Here is an 18,606-nt window from a genome sequence, read left to right on the forward strand (position 1 = left end):
AAAAGCCGCCTCAGACCCCTTTCCCAACCTCTCTCTACACAGAACTTCTCTATCCACCCCTCTTCCATGGCAAAGAACTCCAAGGCACTGGACTCCATAGCACTGAGCCACCATTGGATGTGATGTCTATTGATGCAAGATCCCTTCTAGTTCAGAAGAGGAGGAGAGAGGGCTTCAGACTCACCTGGTTCCCAAGGAGGAGGAGGTGAGAGAATTGGATGAGAGAGCAGGGAGCTGAGCTGCCTTTTATACTGGTACTTCATTGCCACAGACCCAGAGTCTCCCTTGCAAGAGGTAACAATTTTTCTGACAAGCTCATCTTGAATGCAAACCATCCCGACAAATGATATGGGCTGTGTGTTGGTTTCCTGCACTGCTTCCTTTTCATTTCCAGATTTTAGGTCATGGCCATGCCCCAGTGAAGGCTTCTTTAGAGTGCTGGGATGAAACATTCAAGGATTTCTAGGGCAGGAATGCATCTGTGAGGGCAGAATACTCATCTCAAGTGCTGGATGTGTCCCGAGCAGTCATGTGATGTCTGTCTGGGTGACATTGTCGGGGATGTTTGAAGTGGTATTCTGAGGAGGAAGCTCCACCAAGTCTCAGAAGAATGCCCAAGAGCTCCTATGCATGAAGATATTTGACATCCTTCCTTTTCCTTTCCACCTCATCTCACTCTGATGGTCCCTTGTTACATCCCCTAGTGTGTGATTTGTTGTACTGGCTTTTGATCCTATCCCCATTTACACTGCTCTCCAGAATTAACATTCTTTCTGTTTTTGACTCTGCCCTTCTCTGTGCAGTCTGTAAGTTCATAAACGATGCCGTAGAATCACAGAATGGCAGAATCATATAACGTCGTTCTTTGGAAGGAACCTTAAAGGTCATCTAGATCAAACCCCCTTGCCATGTGCATGAATACTTTCCACTGGAATAGACTACCCAGAACCCCATCCAATGTGGCTGAGGTGGTGTTACCTAGCTCTGCATCTGAACACCACCACAGCCGCTCTCTCACTTGCCCTCCTCAAAGAGAAAGGGGAGAAAATACAATGAAATGAGCTCAAGGTTTGAGATAAGGTCAGGGAAATCACTCAAAAATTGTTGTTATGGACAAAACAGACTCAACATAGTGAGATTAAGAAAATGTATTGCCTAACAAGCTAGAGAAGTGAGAAACAAAGGAAACAAACTAAAACCACCTTCTCTTGAGCCAGAGGCATATACGAACTTGGATAGCCACCAAAGTCTTATCGCTTTGGTCAGCAGAAAGCCCTGGGAACGTGATGATTAGGAGGAAGCAGGGAACACCAAAAGGTTGTTTTTGTAATATAAGCGCTACCATGAGATTGCTTAACCTTGGGCAGTGAGAAAATAACAAAGTGCTCATAGGCTGTATTCTGTCACTAGGAGGTTTCCATGGTATTGTGCTATCTCAGGGCAGATATAGAAGAGCAGAGGTAGAGACAATAAAAAGTTCTTTTCCTTTGCTTGCAACTTGCATTGGAGTCTGTGTGCTCATTGTCACACCTTCCCCACATCCACCCTCTTCCAGCTCCTCCGACCAAAACCTTGCCATGTAAAACCCACCTAAACTGGCCTTGAATATTTCTAGGGATGGGGCAATCACAAGTTCTCTGGGCAACCTCTTCCTCTCTATCATCACCCTCATAGTAAACAATTTCTTCCTATTAACTTATCTAAATCTACTCTCTTTTAGTTTAAAATTATTACCCCTTGATGTACTCCAGCCCTCTGATCATCTTTGTGGCCTTCCTTTGGACCTGCTCTAATAAGTTTATGTCTTTCTTATGCTGGGGGCCTCAGAGCTGAATGCAGCACTCCAGTTGGTGTCTTCCTGGAGCAAAGTAGAGGGGGAGAATCACCTCCCTTCACCTGCTGCTCACGCCTCTTTCAATGCAGCTGAGATTACGGTTAGCTTTCTGGGCTCTAACTGTACTTTTCCAGCTCATGTTGAATTTTTCATCAAACACATACACCAAGACCTTCTCTTCAGGGCTCCTCTCAACCCATTCTCAGCCCAGTTTGTATTTGTGATTGGAATTGCCCTAATCCACATGAAGGACCTTGCACTTGGCCTTGTTGAACCTCATGAGACTCGCATGGGCCCACTTCTCAAGCCTGTCTAGGTCTCCATGAATGGAATCCCTTCCCTCTAATGTGTCAAATGCACCTCTTGGTATCATCAACAAACTTTCTGAGTGCCACTCAGTGCCACACTCCATGTCCCCAAGAAAGATATTAACTAATACCGGTCCCAGTACAGACCCTTGAAGGATACCAAGGGTCCATTAGCTGCATGGTCTGAGTGCGTCCATGCAGCTAATTCCTTATCCGCTGAGCATTCCATCTGTCAAATCCATGTCTCCCCAGCTCAGAGAGAAGGATGTTGTGCTGGATGGTGTCAAATACTTTGCACAAGTCCAGGTAGATGATGTCAATTGCTCTTCCCCATCCACCATTGTAAAAGAACCACCAGATTTGTCAGGCACAATCTGCCCCTAGTGAAGCCATGTTTGTTTTCACCAATCACCTCCTTATTTTCTGTGTGCCTGAGCATAGTTTCCAGGAGGATCTGCTCCATGATCTTGCGGGTCACAGAGGTGAGGCTGGATGGCATGTAGTTCCCTTTGTCTTCTCAATTAGGATGCACAGTAGCTTGGCAACATCATCCATCACTTCCCTTAGGACCCACAGATGCACCTCATCAGGTCCCATGGACTTGTGCACCTCCATGTTCCTCAGCTGGTCTTGAACCTGATCTTCCCGTATGGTGAGTGGTTCTTCATTCTCCTAGTTCCTTCCTTTGCCTTCTGGGACTTGGGCTAGGTGGCTAGAGCTCTTTATGGTGAGGGCTGAAGTAAAAAAGTCATTGGGTAACTCAGACTTCACCACATCCTGAGTAACCAGGTTTTCCATTTCCTTCTGGAGAGGGCCCACAATTTCCCTACTGTTCCTTTTAACACTGACATACCTATAGAAGCCTTTCTTGTTGCCCTTGATGTCCCTGGCCAAATTAAATTCTAATAGGGCTTTTAGCTTTCCTAACCTGATCCCTGGCTGCTCTGATGATTTTTCTGTGCTCCTCCTGGGCCATCTGTCCTAGATTTCACCCTCTGTAGGCCTCCTTTTTCTCGTAGAGTTTACCAGTTGCTCCTTGTTCATCCATGCAGCTTGCTGGCATTTTGCCTGACTCCCTCTTTGTTGGGATGCATCACTCCTGAGCTTGGAGGAGGTGATCCTTGAATATTAACCAGCTTTCTTAGGCCTCTGTTCCCTCCAGGGCTTTGTATCATGGTACTCTACCAAGGAGATCCCCGAGGAGGACAACGTCTGCTCTCCCAAAGTCCAGTGCAGCAAGCTTTCTGTGTTCCCTCCTCGCTGTGCTCAGGATCCTAAATTCCACCATTTCATGGTCACTGCAGCCAAGGCTGCCCTTGAGATTCAGATGATATCAGCCCCACTTGCTGTGAGAACAAGGTCCAGCATAGCATCTCTCCTCGTAAGCTCACTTTGTGTACTCACCTGAGTGTCTGGTTGCTTGTGTTCACGCATCTGTTCTTGTCTTTTGACAACCTGTGTGCAGCTGGCTTTGTGTGAACGCATGTGGGTGCACAGATTTGTGCATGACTCCATGAAGGTATAGATGAGCACGTGTGTGTGTCCTTGTTTGCCCCTCATCACGAGGGAATGTGCACAGTGGCAGCGCTGTCCCCTGCTCTGTGCATGAGTCCTGCAGAGGAGCAGGTTCCCAGGGTCAGGAGGAGCCTAAGTGCAGCAGGATGGAGAAGGCACCAGCCTGGCAAAGATCTGTCCAGGTGTTGTGGTTTAACCCGGCCAGCAGCTAAGCACCACACAGCAGTTCGCTCACCCTCCTGCCCTCCTCTGTGGGATGGGGGAGAGAATCGAAAAAAAAAAGTGAAAGCTTGTTGGTTGAGATAAAGACAGTTTATTAGGACAGAAAAGAAAGGAAAATAATAATAATAATGTACAAAACAAGTGATGCACAGTGCAATTGCTCACCACCAGATGACTGATGTCCAGCCTATCCCTGAACAGTGGTCCCCGCTCTCTGGCCAGCCACCCCATATTAATTGCTCAGCATGATGTCCTATGGTACGGAATATCCATTTGGCCAGTTTGGATCATCTGTCCTGGTTCTGTCCCCTCCCAGCTCCTGCTGCACGCCCAGGCTGCCCACTGGCAGGACAGTGTGAGAAGCTGAAAAGTCCTTGGCTTAGTGTAAGCACTGCTCTGAAACAATTAAAACATCAGCGTGGTATCCACATTATTATCCTGAATCCCAAACACAGCACACTACCAGCTACTAGGAGGAACATTAACTCTATCCTGGCTGAAACCAGGACATGAGGGAAGAGGCACTGAAACTCAGCTCCTCTCTCCTGAGCATTCCTTTTCCTCACACTGCAACGATCACCCTCTGCTACTGTCAATGTCAGGCCCCCAAAAGGACTATATCAGGACAGTTTGGATCTTCGGTTTAATTCAGGGTAACACTATTTGGAGTGCCTCAGTGTGGCTGTCCATCAAGCACCATGTTCCTGTGAGCCCTTCCCAAGGGCCCTGGGCCAGCAGCTTTGGTATGAAGGGCACCTTCTGCCTGAGCAGCAGCTGGCAATGCCAGAGATATCCAGTCCTGCTGAATGCTTTCATTAAGGCCACACCAGTCAGAAGAGGGCACCCACGACCAGTTTGTGCATGGCCCCCAACCGGGGCACACATGTGGTGACAGCGTAGGTCACGACTGGGCTTATAGAATCGTAAAATATCCTGAGTTGGAAGGAACCCATAAGGATCATCAAGTCCAGCTCCGGGCTCCACACAGGTCTACCCAAAACTTCAGACCATATGACTGAGAGCATAGTACAAGTATTTCTTAAACTCTGACAGGCTTGGTGCTGTGACTGCGTCCCTGGGGAGCCTGTTCCAGTGCGTGAACACTTTCTCAGCGAAGAACCTCTTCCTGATATCCAGCCTAAACCTCCCCTGTCACAGCTTGACTCCATTCCCTCAGGTCCTATTGCAGGTCACCAGAGAGAATAGATCGGGGCCTGCCCCTCCACTTCCCCTAGTGAGGAAACTGTAGGCCACGATGAGGTCTCCCCTCAGCCTCCTCTTTTCCAGGCTGAACAGGCCAAGTGACGTCAGCCGCTCCTCGTAAGTCTTCCCCTATAGGTCCTTCACCATCTAAGTTTCCCTTTGCTGGACACTCTCCAACAATTTCATGTCCTTTTTGTACTGTGGTGCCCAGAACTGCACATAGTACTCGAGGTGAAGCCACACCAGTGCAGAGTAGAGCAGGACAATCACGTCCCTTGACCGACTAGCGATGCCGTGCTTCATGCACCCCAGCATATGGTTGGCCCTTCTGGCTGCCAGTGCACACTGCTGGTTCATATTCAGCTTGCTATCCAAAAAAAAAAAAAAACAAAAAAAAAAGAAAAAAAAGATCCCTCTCTGCAGGGCTGGTCTCTGTTGAGCTGTTTCTTTGGCTTCAGAGAACATGGGCAAGCTAGAGAAAGGGGATGACCAGGACCTCATGACGGTGCAAAGGAGCAAAGAAAAGGATTTTCCTCTTGGGCAGGAAGCACCCCCAGAGTAATGCGGGGTGGGGGCTGGCTGCCAAGGAAGCAGACCCGCAGGAAAGGCTGTGGGGTGTTGGAGGCACTCAGCTGCACACGAGCCAGCAGCGCGCCCTTGCAGCAAAGGCAGCCAACGGCCTGCGGAGCTGGGGGGGTCAGGGGGTGCCCCGCAGTGCGTGGGGCCGGGCAGGTGGGGCGGGGGCGAGGCGGGGGCACAGCCACAGCCGGAGCCACGTGGGGGCGCTGCCGGTGCTTGGAAGTCCCCTTGCAGGGCCCGGAGTTAAACAGCACGGGCCCGAGGGAGCATCGGAACAGCCACGCTGGGTTTCCTCCGTTTTCTGCAGTGGTCTCGTTTCAGGAGCTTGTTGTACAGGCTTTGTCCCAGCCCAAATCCAGCACCTCTGGCGCTGAGATGACGTCCTGGCAATGCCACAAATGTCTGTGCTGGACACTGCCTCTAGTGACATCTTTTGGAACCTTGGATTTTGACAAAGGACTGAGGCGTTGAGGAGTTTGCTGCACTAGTCAGCGCCGTTGAAGGTGTGCCCATGGTGCAGGATTCACTCCTGTCTGTGTGTGCAGAGGTGCTGACTGCTGAGCAGAGGGCTGTGGTGGGGCGTCCTTCTCTGCCAGCGTGAGAGTGTGGCTCTCCCTGGGAGGAGGAGGGGGGGGTGGCGAGGGCTTTCTGCAGCAGGCACTGTCAATAGAGATGTTTCCTTGCAGAGCCTTCCATCTTGCCCAGGGAAGAGGTGAAGGATAACCAGATGGGCAGAGAAAGTTGGGCACCTGGGTCTAGGTGCCTTTGTCTGTGCCTGGCCCTACCTCCATCCAGACAGCCCCTAGGGAAGAAGAGGACAAGGGCAGCAGAAGTCATCCCTTCTCCGTTGACAGCAGAGGTAGATGCAGGCCTCTGTGTCTGGCTGGGTTCTGCATGGCAGGGGGAGGCCACTGAGGACAGTTGCCTCTTGCTGGGGCTGCCCCATTCAAGGAGGGGCAAAGAGAGGGAAGCACACAGTGGCCATGTTGGTGTCCTTTTGCCTTACCGCTGACCAAGTGGCCTTCAGAAGCCTTCAGCTGACTGTGCAAGTGTGAAGCTCGCAGTGCTGAACAACCTGTGCCTAGCCATAGGGAACCTGGGGCACAGCAAAGATTGGCTGGATTCCTTTCTGACTGCTTTAACCACTAGTCCATCCCTCTCTTGCGAGCCTCGCTGTGGCAGAGGTGAGCCCCAAGGAGCAGCAGGGGGAGAGCTTTGCTCCACCCTCTGTGCTGAGGTTCAGAGGCTGCTTTGAGCTGGCAGAGGGGGAAGTGAACTCGCAAGCTTGAGCTCCCTCTTTCCAGGCACTCCGTGGGCACCCTGTGAAGGCGAGAGCGTGACATGGTCCTGCTTTTTCTGGCAGCCTTGATGGCACTGTCAGACTTTGGTGAGATGTGACTTTCAGGAGGGCAAGCTAGGGGCAAGATGGCATCCCATCATTTCTGGAGGGGGGAAATTGGAGTCCTGCCTCCCTGGAAGAACTGCAAGTGCTTTCTGTAGGGAGATCAGGGGCTGCAGACAGGTACAGGAATCAGTCTGGGAGATGTCAGGAGCAACGAGTGTACAGGGATGAATAAGCTTCTGCACGTTTCCTTTGCAGATGCCTAGCATTCTTACATGCATCGTTCATAGGTATGTATGGTGAAAGAGAGGTTGCTGCTAGGGAAAAGATCAGAATGCTAGATAGGAGCTTGTGCCCTCCTAGATGTGCTGGAGAAAATGCCATCTGCATGAATGTAATCCTCGGTAGACGTGGAAAGAAGGCTAAGTCCATGCAAGAACAGAGATGCTACATGAGGACAAAGCAAGGACACATCACATTGTGTGAAGTATGGATTAAATTTTGCAATAAGAAATGATGAAGTGAGGTAGGGCAGGAATGGCTCATCTCTTGTGCTGCATGCGGGAAGAGAGACAAACTATTAATAGAGCTGAGGGACAGAGAGAACACATAGACTCAAAGCCTGGTGAGATACTGCTAAAAAGCAGGTAAGCTGACAGACTTAGGTATGGGAATTGAATAGCATCTGCAGAAAGAAGAGTGCATGTGTATTTAGCTCAGCATTTTACAGCCCCTGAAAAGGGAGATGGAGAGATGAGACAGTGAGCAAGTTGGTGAAATGAGAGACACAGGAGAGAGAGAGGGAGAACAGATAGACCTTCAAGCAGTGCTGAGATGCTGTTCTGGCTTTGCAGGTCATACACAGAAGGACTCTGTGCTGCAGTTTTCACAAGAAACCACCATCCAGGTGGGACACAACACAACTCTGCACTGCAATTTCTCCACCAGCAGCTCTCTTCCCTACATCTTCTGGTACCAGCAGCGCCCGACCCAGTCCCCTCAGTTCTTGCTGCAGGTGAGCAAGTTCAAGCCTCATGTGCATTCCGGAAGGATCTCCTCTGTGCTCTCCATGGAGAACTCTCAGGTGCTTCTCCACGTGCAAGATGCCAAGCTCCAGGACAGCGCTGTCTACCTGTGTGCACTGAGCCCACGCTGGTGCCTGCAGCATGCAGCTTTATACAGGAAGGTGCTTGTGCTGTGAGGAGCAGCTCCCTCTCATCACAGTTTGCATGGAGCTCTGAGCTGAGCCTGCCCAGCAAGGACACGTGGGGCTTGTGGTGAGCCAGGTGTGAGTGGCAGCCCCTGCTCCTGATGCCTGGCAGTGTGGTTAGCATAACCAACAGTAAGGCAAATATCCATAATGTGGAAGGGGGCTGTTAATGCGCACCCCTGCCCCCTTGTCTCTCCATCTCAATGGCCCCAGTGTGTGGAGACACCCATTGCTGTGGTGAGAAGGGACACCAGTGTTATCAAGCCCCCAGTGCTGAGTCACCAAGAGGGTGTGGGGGGCGGCTATTGACAGGGGGATTAAGCCCATCAGGGTTATCAATACCCAGGTTCTGTTTTGCCAGGAGATGGTGACACCTGTCTGAGAGCAGGGAAGGTTAACAGCACAGCACGCCCTGTCTATAAAATCAGGCAGCAGCAAGACCTAAGTGGGACTTAGTCCAGGACTGCTGCTGGATGGTAAAACTTGTGATCCTTGCTGGCCAGGGATGCCTCCACCATTGTCTTTTTCGTCTGAGGACTGAGTGTGCAACTGGTGTTCCTTTATGTAAAGCCTGTTTCCAGGCTGTGAGTTTATCACATTGTGATTGGTGATCTGCAGAGGGTCTGTCAAGGTGACTAAAAACTTGTGTAACTGAGCCTTCTAAAAATTTAGTGCAACTCTAGTCTATGCTAAGCACTAGAAACTGTAGATAAGCTATGCTGTTTTTTTTTTTTTTTTTTTTTTTTTATGTAATAATAAATTTCTAACTATAACCACAAACTCTGACCACTCCTCATTCTGCCAAGGATCCCAAAAGAACCTGCCTGTGTTCTGTAGTGTTGGGTGACAGAATTGTGAGTAGGCAGCAGGATCCTTCTGTTAGAATAATGAATAGTTCCCTTGACAAATGGGCCACACTGTGAAAGGTTTTTCTTGGAAATGGATGGCAATATCCAAAGCAGGAAAGGCTAAGGTCAATAAGCCACCATCCAAATGCTGCAGGGAATTAACTTAATACATGGAAAGATGTGTAAGGTAAGGAAAGGGAAAAGGAAGGAAGGTGTTGGTTGTCAGCTGCAGTGTGGAAAATTGAGAAGGAATGGGCTGGAAGTTTAGAGGAAGAAAACAGAAGGTTGAAAAGGGAATTAGCAGCCAAAGATACAGATGTTTTAGCTGTTGCAGAACAGCGCTTACATTAAGTCGAGGGATTTTCAATTTCTCATGCCACCATCCCACCAATGAGGCTGGAGGTGCAGAAGAAGCTGGGAGGGGACACAACCAGGTAAGATGTCCAGATTTGTTAGCCGGTGTGCAATGAGCCAAACTACACAAAAGGTCGAGAAATTGTTTATTTCAGAATTGCACAAGTCAGGGTACCCAGTGGTTTCCCACAAAGGCACACGCTGCACATCCTGCTCATGCTGAGATTCACTGGCATTGTCATCTTTGGAGCTCTTCTGGGATTTCGTGTGATTTTTCTCAGAAATGAACAACTCTATTCATCAATGCTGCTGTTGAGCCAAAGTCTGTTTATATGACAACATCCTGCTTCGCTCCTACAGACTCGCCACAAGCTCCTTGCCACCTGCCAAAGGATGTGTACAGCACAGCTCTGTACGGCACAGCAGAGCTCTGTGCCTACTCAGGTGAGCTGTCATGCAGATCCCAAACTTCTCCTTGAACAATCTGTTTCAGGCCACGACAGGCAGGAAAGTGGATTCACTGCTCCATGCAGTACATATTTTTGGAGAGAGAGAAAATGTTCACACTGCTTGGAGGGTTTGAAAGGAACGGTCAGGGTCTGCAGGGCTTAGCGTGCCATTCCTTTGGGTATTTGAGTCCTCCACCTTCACGATGTGCTGAGGGAGGTGTGGGGGAAGACAGCAAGATGGAGCTGGGTGCAGCCAAGCCAGACAAGGTGTTAGGAACAGTGATAGATGGGGCCAAAGCATCAGGGAAGCAAAGACTGCCAGGGGTGTGGCCTTGGGTAGTGTAGGGGGGTTTATGTGGCAAGGTTTTGGTAGCAGAGGGCTGCACGGATGGCTTCTGTTAGTAGAGCCCAGAAGCTGCCCCATGTTAGATAAGGGCCAGGTTCAGCCTGCTCCAAAGAGACCAGCCGCTGCCCAAAGCCAAGCCAATAAGTGATGTTGTTTGCCTCTGTGACAGCAGATGTAAAAAATAGAAAGAAAAAAAAATGTTACACAACAGCAGCTGGGAGAGTGAGGAGTGAAAAACAGCCCCTACAGACAGTGAAGAAGGAGGGCAGTAGGTGCTCCATGAGCCAGAGCTGAATATCCCCTGCAGCCTGTGGAGAGGACCATGGTGGAGCAGGTTGTTTGCCTGCAGCCCATGGTGTACCATGTTGGAGCAGGTTTCCACACTGTAGCCCATGGAGAAGACCACAGTGGAGCAGGTGGATCTGACCTGAAGGAGGCTGTGGCCGGTGGAGAACCCCCGCTGGAGTAGACTCCAGGCTGGACCTGTCGCCTGTAAAGAGGAGTTCATGCAGGAGAAGGTGACCTGGCAGGAGCTGCTGCCAATGGGGGACCAATGTTGGAGCAGTGTGCTCCTGATGGATGGAACCCTGTGGTACAGACCCATATTGGAGCAGTTCTTGAAGAGCTGCTGCCTGTGGGAAGCCCACGCAGGATCAGTTAGGGAAGGACAGCAACACATGGGTGGGACCCCATTTTGGAGCAGAAGAATAGAGTGACCATGAAGTAGTGACAGAGGTGAAAGTGTTATTGACTGACCGCAGCCCCCATTTCCCCTTTCCCCTGTGTCGCTCAGGGGGAGGAGGTGGATGAGTGTGGATGGGGGGAAGGCGTTTTTAGTTTGTTTTCTTTGTTTCTCGCATCTCTAGCTTGTTAGCAATAGGCAATAAATTTCTATAATCTCCATATGCTGAGACTGTTTTGCCTGTCACGACAATTACTGAGTCATCTCCCTGTCCTTATCTTAACCCTTGAGCCCTTTTCATTGTATTTCCCTTTGAAGAGCAGGAGTGAGAGAGTGGTTGTAGTGGAGCTCATTTGCCCACCTGAGTAAAACCACCATAAGTGGGTGCCTCCAGTGGCACATCACAGTGTGTGGAGGTGACCCACTGATCACACATCCTTTTCCCTGTTGACTCCCCACCCCTTGCCCTATGGAAGAGGTTGTCCTTGTCCCCTCTGGGCTTGTGGCATCCCACACCCCACTGGAGCTAGATTCCTGTTGCAAACGCTAGATTATCCCACCAGAACAGGACAAGGCCAGAGCCCCTGTACAGAACCCCACTGTACAGAACAGCAGAGCTCTGTGGCTACTCAGGTGAGCTGCCATGCAGATCCCAAATTTCTCCATGAACAGTCTCCTTCTGTTTCGAGCCACAACAATCAGGAAAGTGGATTCAGTGCTCTATGCGGTACATATTTTTTGGAGTGAGGGAGAACGTTCACACTGCCTGGGGGGTTTGAAAGGAACAGCTGGGGTCTGCAGGGCTTGGAGTGTCATTCCTTTGGGTGTCTGAGAGCTCCACGTTTGAGGTGTGCTGAGGGAGGTATGGGGGAAGACAATACAACTAGCTAGGTGCTGCCAAGCCAGACAAGGTGTTAGGGGTGGTGATAGAGGGGGGCCAAGCATCAGGGGAGCAAAGACTGCCACAGACATAGCCCTGGGTGGGTGCCCCCTGTGGCCCATCAGTGTGAGTGCATGTGACCCACTGAACCCACATCCTTTTCCCTGCTGACTCCCCACCCCTTACCCTATGGAACAGGTTGTCCTTGTCCCCTCTGGGCTTTTCGCATCCCATACCCCACTGGAGCCTCGTTCCTCTTGCAAATGCTGGGTTATCCCACCAGAACAGGACACAGCCAGAAACCCTGGGCTGCTGCGTAGCATGGTTCCTCCCTTCTTTCTGAGGATGTGGGAGAGAAATCGAGGTGTCTTCTCCTCACAGGAACATCCTCATGGAGCAGAGGACCCCAGGGTAAAAAGAACAAGCTCAGTGGGCAAGACTGCCCTGACATCAGCTATGGCCAAGCAGTGTGCGTGCAGAAGAGAAGGCAGTTGTAGTTGAGGAGGTGAGGACCCCTCTGGGAGAGGAGATGAGAGCAGCCCCTTCCCATGATGTGGCCCCCACAGCTCCCAGGGCCACTCATTGTGAAAATCTTCAATGGTTGCTCCTGCTGGAGGAGGGAGAAACTCCAAGGAGCATTTTGGGCACAGTCAGACCAGAACATTTCTTGTCACTGAATCTCCCCTTGTTCCCCCAGCAGAGTCATTTCCGGCAGCTCTGTTCTCTCGGGGCTGGGAGGTGCTTTTCTGACTCTCTCTCCCTCAGCAAACAGGAGGGTCGGTCTCAGCATGCACCGCGGGTATCTCGTCCTCACTGCCTTCCTGGGGCAACTGCTGGGTAAGTGCTGGCTTTTAATCAAGGCATAAATCTTCTTTCCTCAGGAAGCCCTCATTAACCTTACCACGTTTATGTGGGGAACAATTCTTGAATCACAGGGAAACGTTGGAAAAAGTTGTCTCTTCCTGCTTTCTTTGTCCTTTAAATGCATCTCTCTCTGCCTCTCTGTTCTGGTCCACCTACTGTCAACAGAGGAGATTGCAGCCATCTCTGCAGTCCCACATTTCTCCCTTTACTACAGTAAGAAGCAAGATCCTGTCCAAGTGGGTATAGGGACATTAAAGCTCTCCTCCCATGGACATTACCAGCGTGTCCAGTCTGTCTTCTGCCTGACATGTTCCTGCTGTGGCCTCCAATGTCCTCCTGCTTGTCTGCACAGTCAGGGCTCCCTCCTGCCATGACTCAGCTAGCCTGTGTATACTGGTTGGTCTCAGAACCCCCTGAGATGACAGGGATGTCATCCCTGGTTGAACCTTTTCCCAGTAGCTGCATAAGCACCTCAAATGGCTGGAGGGTGCTGTGTATGTGGGTGACAGGCAGTGCCCTGGTCCTCTGGGCAGAAGGAGAGCAGGCAGGAGGAGCAGGCACACAGCACAGCTCTCCTCAGGATCCGCTCTGGCCAGGGAGCTCTGAGCTCTGCCCCCAAAACACCCTGCTGTGCCCGGGCCTCAGGACCTTTCAGCCCAGCAAAGGACAGGGAGCCTTATCCCCCACAGGTTTGAATCCACTCCTGTTTGCCTGCCTGGAGACTTCCCTGCAGAGCTGCTGACCTTCTCTTTCTTCCAGAAATCATGGGGCAGGTGTCTGTCACCCAGCAAGAAGGACAAGTCACCACAGAGCAGGGAAATGCCTTCCAGACCACTTGCACATACGAGACCTCCTACTTTAATGGCTTGCTTTGGTACCAGCAGAAGAAGGGCCAAGGCCCTCAGCTGATTTCAAATCAAGCAATAGCAGGCACCAAGCAGAACGTCCGTTTCACCACAGAGCTGAACATCACGGGGAAATACAGTGTTCTGCAGCTGAAGGAAGTCGAGCTCTCTGACAGCGCCTTGTACCTCTGTGCTGTGCGTGACACCCTGGTGCAGAGAGGTACCCTGGTTGAGCAATAACCCTGGGAAGGGAGGGGATGTGTCTGTGCAAGGCAGAGCTCTAGGATGGGGCCCTCAGTTCTTCCCTGGCAGCGCTCTTCCCCTGTTCACCCTGATATCTGCCAGCCATATTCTCTTTCCCAAAGGGGCTGGTGTCTGTGGCTGAGCAGAGAGTGCTGACCCCGACTGGCTGACCAGGACCTCAGTTTTTCTCCCTTCCTGGACTTCCAGAGTAGAGCAGTCTGCTGGGAACCAGGACTTACACAGCGGTTGCTCTCAGCCCTTCAGGACCAGGGTGAGTAAATTCCTGCCAGTGCATGATAAAGCAGCTTACTTCAAGTCCTAGCTAGCCCAGCCCAGAGACCCCTAGAAGACGTTCTGACAGAGATTTGCAGGGTTCTTCTTTCTCTTCAATGAGTCAGTAAATGAACTGGATTTGCATCCCAGCCACCAGGTTGTCTCCAGACCTTCAGCCAGTTCATGTCCAAAGCCTGTGCCTAAGGGACAGAACAAATAGAGCAGCCCTTAGTGCCAAAGGCCCAAGAGCTCTCCATGTTCATCACAGTAAGCAATTTATAGCAAGAGACAAATGAAGACCTACAACATGCTGGGGTCATTGCCATCTCTTCAAGGGAGCTGGGGAAATCTATCATCCACATCTCCTGCAAAGGGAGCAGTATTGTAGCAACCAGCTCCCACAGCAGTGTGGGATTGCATGTCTGGGACAAGCCAGGTGTCCTGCAGGCTGCAAATGCTGAGACCGGGCAGGAGAAACATGGCTGTGCTGATGAAGCCTCCTCTGTCTCACAGACCATGCTGAATGTGGTGTTTTGATGTCCTCAAACTTGAGGAAACTCTTCTGTCTGCTTGCAAGAGCAAGAAGCAAAGCAACTCAGAAAGAAAAGTTCAGCCCAGGAAGCTCCCAGCAGGGGGCATCGATGAGCCCTCTTCTCCACTGTGCTGTCAGGGAAGGCAGCGCAAGACTCAGCCTTGGTCGAGGCCTGAGGAGAGGTTCCCCCATCCTCACCCCGTGGACCACTAACCTCATCCTCCATCCTGTTCCTGTGGCACTGGCAAGGTGAATAGTCTGTGTGAAAGCAAAGCACCACAGGGCTCCGAGGTGTGCAGATGTGGGAAGGCCCTGGTTTGGGTGTTGGTAGCAGAGGTGCTGCATGGAGCACAAGGGCAACTTCATCCTCACAAAGACAGAGTAGCTTAGTGCTCAGGAGGAGCATGTGCCCTGTGGTTGGGCTGGTACATGCCCTGTGCCGTTCAGAGCCTGTACACAGATCCCTCTGAGTGCACAATCAGGTCCCATTCTCACTGCTATGTCTCAGTGGTGCCATGGATTTTTGCACTCACAGAATGTCTTTTCTGGAGCACAGTGTGGTTGTGGCACCTATGGGGCCTTTGAGTTTCCTGGCCTGATGAAAGCTGATCCATGCTTGGGGAAAAGAAAACAAGACCGAACAGCCATGAGTGTTTGGGCACCCGTCCCTGTCCTGGGCCTGCCTTCATGTAAAAAGGAGTTGGGTTCACAGGGACTGGGGGCTCCAGTGTGTGGCCTGCCATAGCTGGCAGGACTACAAACTTGTGGATCCCCTCATCTCTTCGCACATTGGCAACAGCTGGGCCATGTGCTGTGCTGAAGGGTGATAGGGCTTCTCAAGGTAGCTGTACCTGTTCTTCATGACCTGGTATGCTGCCCATGTTCAGATGCTGGAGGAGACGGGAAAGTGGAGTAGTGACAGAGGGTCATCCCCAAGAAAATTACCCATTCCCAATTTCTGCCATCCTTTGGGAACATCTTTGTCTGAGCCTCCATCCCTGGCACAGCTCCATCCAAAGCAAGAGGAACACTCCTCCCCAAGAGCTGGGGCCTACAAGATGAGCAGACCATGTCTATGCAGAGACTTCACAAGTCTCCATTAGCTGTGGAAGAACTAGGGATGTCTTCCTCAGCTTCAAGAGACAGTGCCTGAAAGATGAATCACTGCAGTGTGCCCCACCCTCCAATGCCCAGAGGACCGAGGCAGTGCCCCCGGCTAATTCCCAGTAAAGAATGGCTTTCTCATTTAGCCATCTCTGTGCAGATGGAAAGAACAGACAGGCACACACTCAGGATTCCTGCAAGTGTTTATTCAGTCTAAGAAGGAAAATAAGGTGACTCCAAGAGGAGGCCCTGAGTGTAGATTGCAACAGGGGCAGACAAATATCTGTTCTGCTTTTCTTATGGCAGACTTGTCACAGGGCATCCATCTACCTGGCCCACAAGTGGAGAGAGTCTTGCGGGTCAATCCAGGCTGGTTTCCAAGGCCTTCAAGAGAGTTTGGTGGGGAGCAGAGAACAACAAAGAAAAGAGAAAAAGTGAGTGGAAAACAGGTAAGGTAGACATTGGCCATGTTGTCAGAGAAGCCAGGCTGGCCCCTTCCTGTCTGTCATTACAGGACAAGTCAGAGATGGTCAGCTCCTCTTAATACAACAGCACGAGGTCTGTTCTTCTGTCCATTTTTGTCCAGCAGCATGTTCTGAGTTCCTAGGGTCCTGGTCTGGGGCACTGTCTGGCATCTTTAGCAGGGACGGCACCTGCTGCCACAGTAGCGGCTGGCAATACAGGAGAGGTCACAGCATCCAGAGTTGATGGGGACTCCTTCACAGCTGAGGATGCTGCCAACGGCAGCAGAGGTGGAGGATCCCACAGCGGTGTTCTGCGGGAAGGAGCTGAGGATGGGGCCGGGCAGGGTCACCACCACGGGAGAGGGCTGGATGACAATGGTGGAGTTCTGGCACTGCCTGACGCAGGGCTCGTTGCAGCTGCTGGCCAGCGGGGTCGGGCCGCAGGGTTGGCACGGTTGGCACTGATCGTAGCAGGACATGTCTCAGTGTACCTGGGAGAGAGGACAGGGAGGAAGCTTAACATGGGGATGCATGAGGAGCAGCCTGTCACCACACCCTAATGGAACCAAGGCACAGGCAGTGCTGTGTGCTGGAGGCTGTGCAGGGATGTGTGAGGGCTTCTTGGCCTCATCCTGCCAGGGCCCAAAAGGAGCCACCATGGCCTATCTGGCCACAGGCTAGGCCCTAGCCCAGGAGCCATCATAGTAAAGTCGAACCTCCCTCCATGACAAACCTTTTCCCACTACCCTCTCCCACAACCAGCAGCCCTAAGATATGGCATGGAACACAGCTGATTACATCTGAGAGATCCACTGAACACTGAGTCCTTTTGGAGAATAAGGAGGACAAGAAGAAGCTTCACACTCACCTGGTTCCTAAGGAGGAGAAGGCCAGAGAAGTGGATGAGAGAACACAGAGCTGGGCTGTCTTTTATAGTGGACCATGGCTGCCCCATGACCAGAGGCATCCCTTGAAACAGGGACTATTTTCTGACAAGCTCCTCTTGAATGCAAAACATCCCAGTTAATGATATGGGCTTTGCATTGCCTTCCTGTGATGCTGCTGCTTTTCATTTCCTGCTTTATGCCTTTTCCCCAAAGAAGGCAACTTCTGAGTGGCAGGTAGGGAGGCCCAAGTATTTCCAGGCAACACACGTCAGTGTGGGCAGAAGACTCAGCTCACCTGCTGGAAGGGTCCAGTAAAGGCAAGTGATGTCAGCTTGGGTGACGCCTTAGGGTCTCTTTGAAGCTCTTTTGGCCACAGGTGGCCCAGCTCCTGCCTGTTACCATAACCCACCTAAAACTTCCCTCATTGAAAACTTGCTGGCCTGTTTTGCCTCCTCCTCCTTTGAGCTAGGATGTCTGTTTTATTAAGGTAGAAGTAGAAGAGGATTGTAATGTGATGAAAGTTTTTTTCTGTCACGACAGCCACCAGCACAGGTGGGCATGGGGCACTCCAGCAGATTCCCTTATCACAGCGAGTATCTGAGGATGTGCAAAACAACTCTGTCATGTCAGCACTATGCTAATTATGTAACCAATAGCGGGCTACAGAATTGCACAAACATGTAAAGGTATTGGGAATGGATATTAAAAAGGGTGGTGTGGAATGTCCTTAGGTGTGACAGCTTTTGAAGGAAGCCACCAGGTACCCAGACTTGTGTAATTCTGAAAGAAAAAATCCTTTGACCTAGTGTGAGGAGTGGCTCATTACACACCATGTAACGAATCCATACTTTTTATTGAACAACTATGTCCACCAGCCATACACTTGTGAGTCTGTTTCCTTGATGCCTGTGTCTTCTCTACTAGCTCCCTCCTCCCTTGCCTGCCTTGCCTGCACCTGCCTGCTCCACTGTGTCTGGCCCCAAAGACCTTTCAGAACACCTGAATGCTCCAGCTGTCAGGGACACCTGAAGGAACAACCCCGCATGCACTGCAGACTGCCACTGTCCCTGCCAGGCCTTCCAGGCTGTGTCAGGTTCCTGCCAGCAGATGAACAAATAGACCTTAAGGAGCCTCTGACCAGAATGTTTTGCTTCTTTGCTTCACAGTCCCTGAGGGCTTGTCTTCTATATCAGAAGCCACTTTTGCAGAAGGTCATATTCTGCAAATAAAAACTACAAAGTATCACCAACACCAAGAAACTGCTCTCATTCTTTCAGACTCCAATATCAGCTTCTTCAGCTGCCATGGGTGTCCCTTACTTTCCCAGAACTCTTCCCCTTCACTACAGGTTGTTTCTCAAGTCCTGTACCTCTTTCTCTCAGCATATGTCCTCCTCTTGATAAGGATGTTGAGCTCTTTTTGCCTTGTATGAACATTCAACCATGTCGTGTTCAAGTTACAATCAGTGTTATTTCTGCCATGGCCAACAGATGTTTGTTCCTCCTGTGCTTGAAACGGGGGAAAAGTGGAAACCTCAAGGATCTTTTAAGCCTGCCAGAGATCTCTCCCAGTCTCCAAGCGTGTCTGCTCTGTCTTGTGCCTTGGGATGTACAGGAGAATCA

The 18,606-nt window shown here is 50.9% G+C and overlaps 2 protein-coding genes and 1 gene segment (V, D, J or C); 1 reads left to right on the top strand and 2 right to left on the bottom strand.

Moving 5' to 3' along the window:
• Positions 1-262, bottom strand: part of LOC125181410 (feather keratin Cos2-3-like) — a 1,216-nt gene extending 954 nt beyond the window's left edge. The window contains exon 1 of the mRNA XM_048056072.2: positions 185-262. The gene's annotated coding sequence lies outside the window, so the exon portion shown is untranslated. The remainder of the gene's footprint in view (positions 1-184) is intronic.
• A 12,206-nt stretch (positions 263-12,468) lies between these two features.
• On the top strand, positions 12,469-13,989 carry LOC125181412 (T cell receptor alpha variable 1-2-like). The segment is given in 3 exon segments: positions 12,469-12,609; positions 13,396-13,701; positions 13,847-13,989. Coding segments are annotated over 3 exon segments (375 nt in total).
• A 2,281-nt stretch (positions 13,990-16,270) lies between these two features.
• LOC106049788 (feather keratin Cos1-1/Cos1-3/Cos2-1-like) lies at positions 16,271-16,576 on the bottom strand. The gene has a single exon (XM_048056074.2). The coding sequence runs from the start codon at positions 16,574-16,576 to the stop codon at positions 16,271-16,273; it is 306 nt and encodes a 101-aa protein (XP_047912031.2).
• Between the last annotated feature and the right edge of the window lie 2,030 nt (positions 16,577-18,606).

Source organism: Anser cygnoides, chromosome 22 (assembly GCF_040182565.1).
Source record: "Anser cygnoides isolate HZ-2024a breed goose chromosome 22, Taihu_goose_T2T_genome, whole genome shotgun sequence".
NCBI lineage: Eukaryota > Metazoa > Chordata > Aves > Anseriformes > Anatidae > Anser > Anser cygnoides.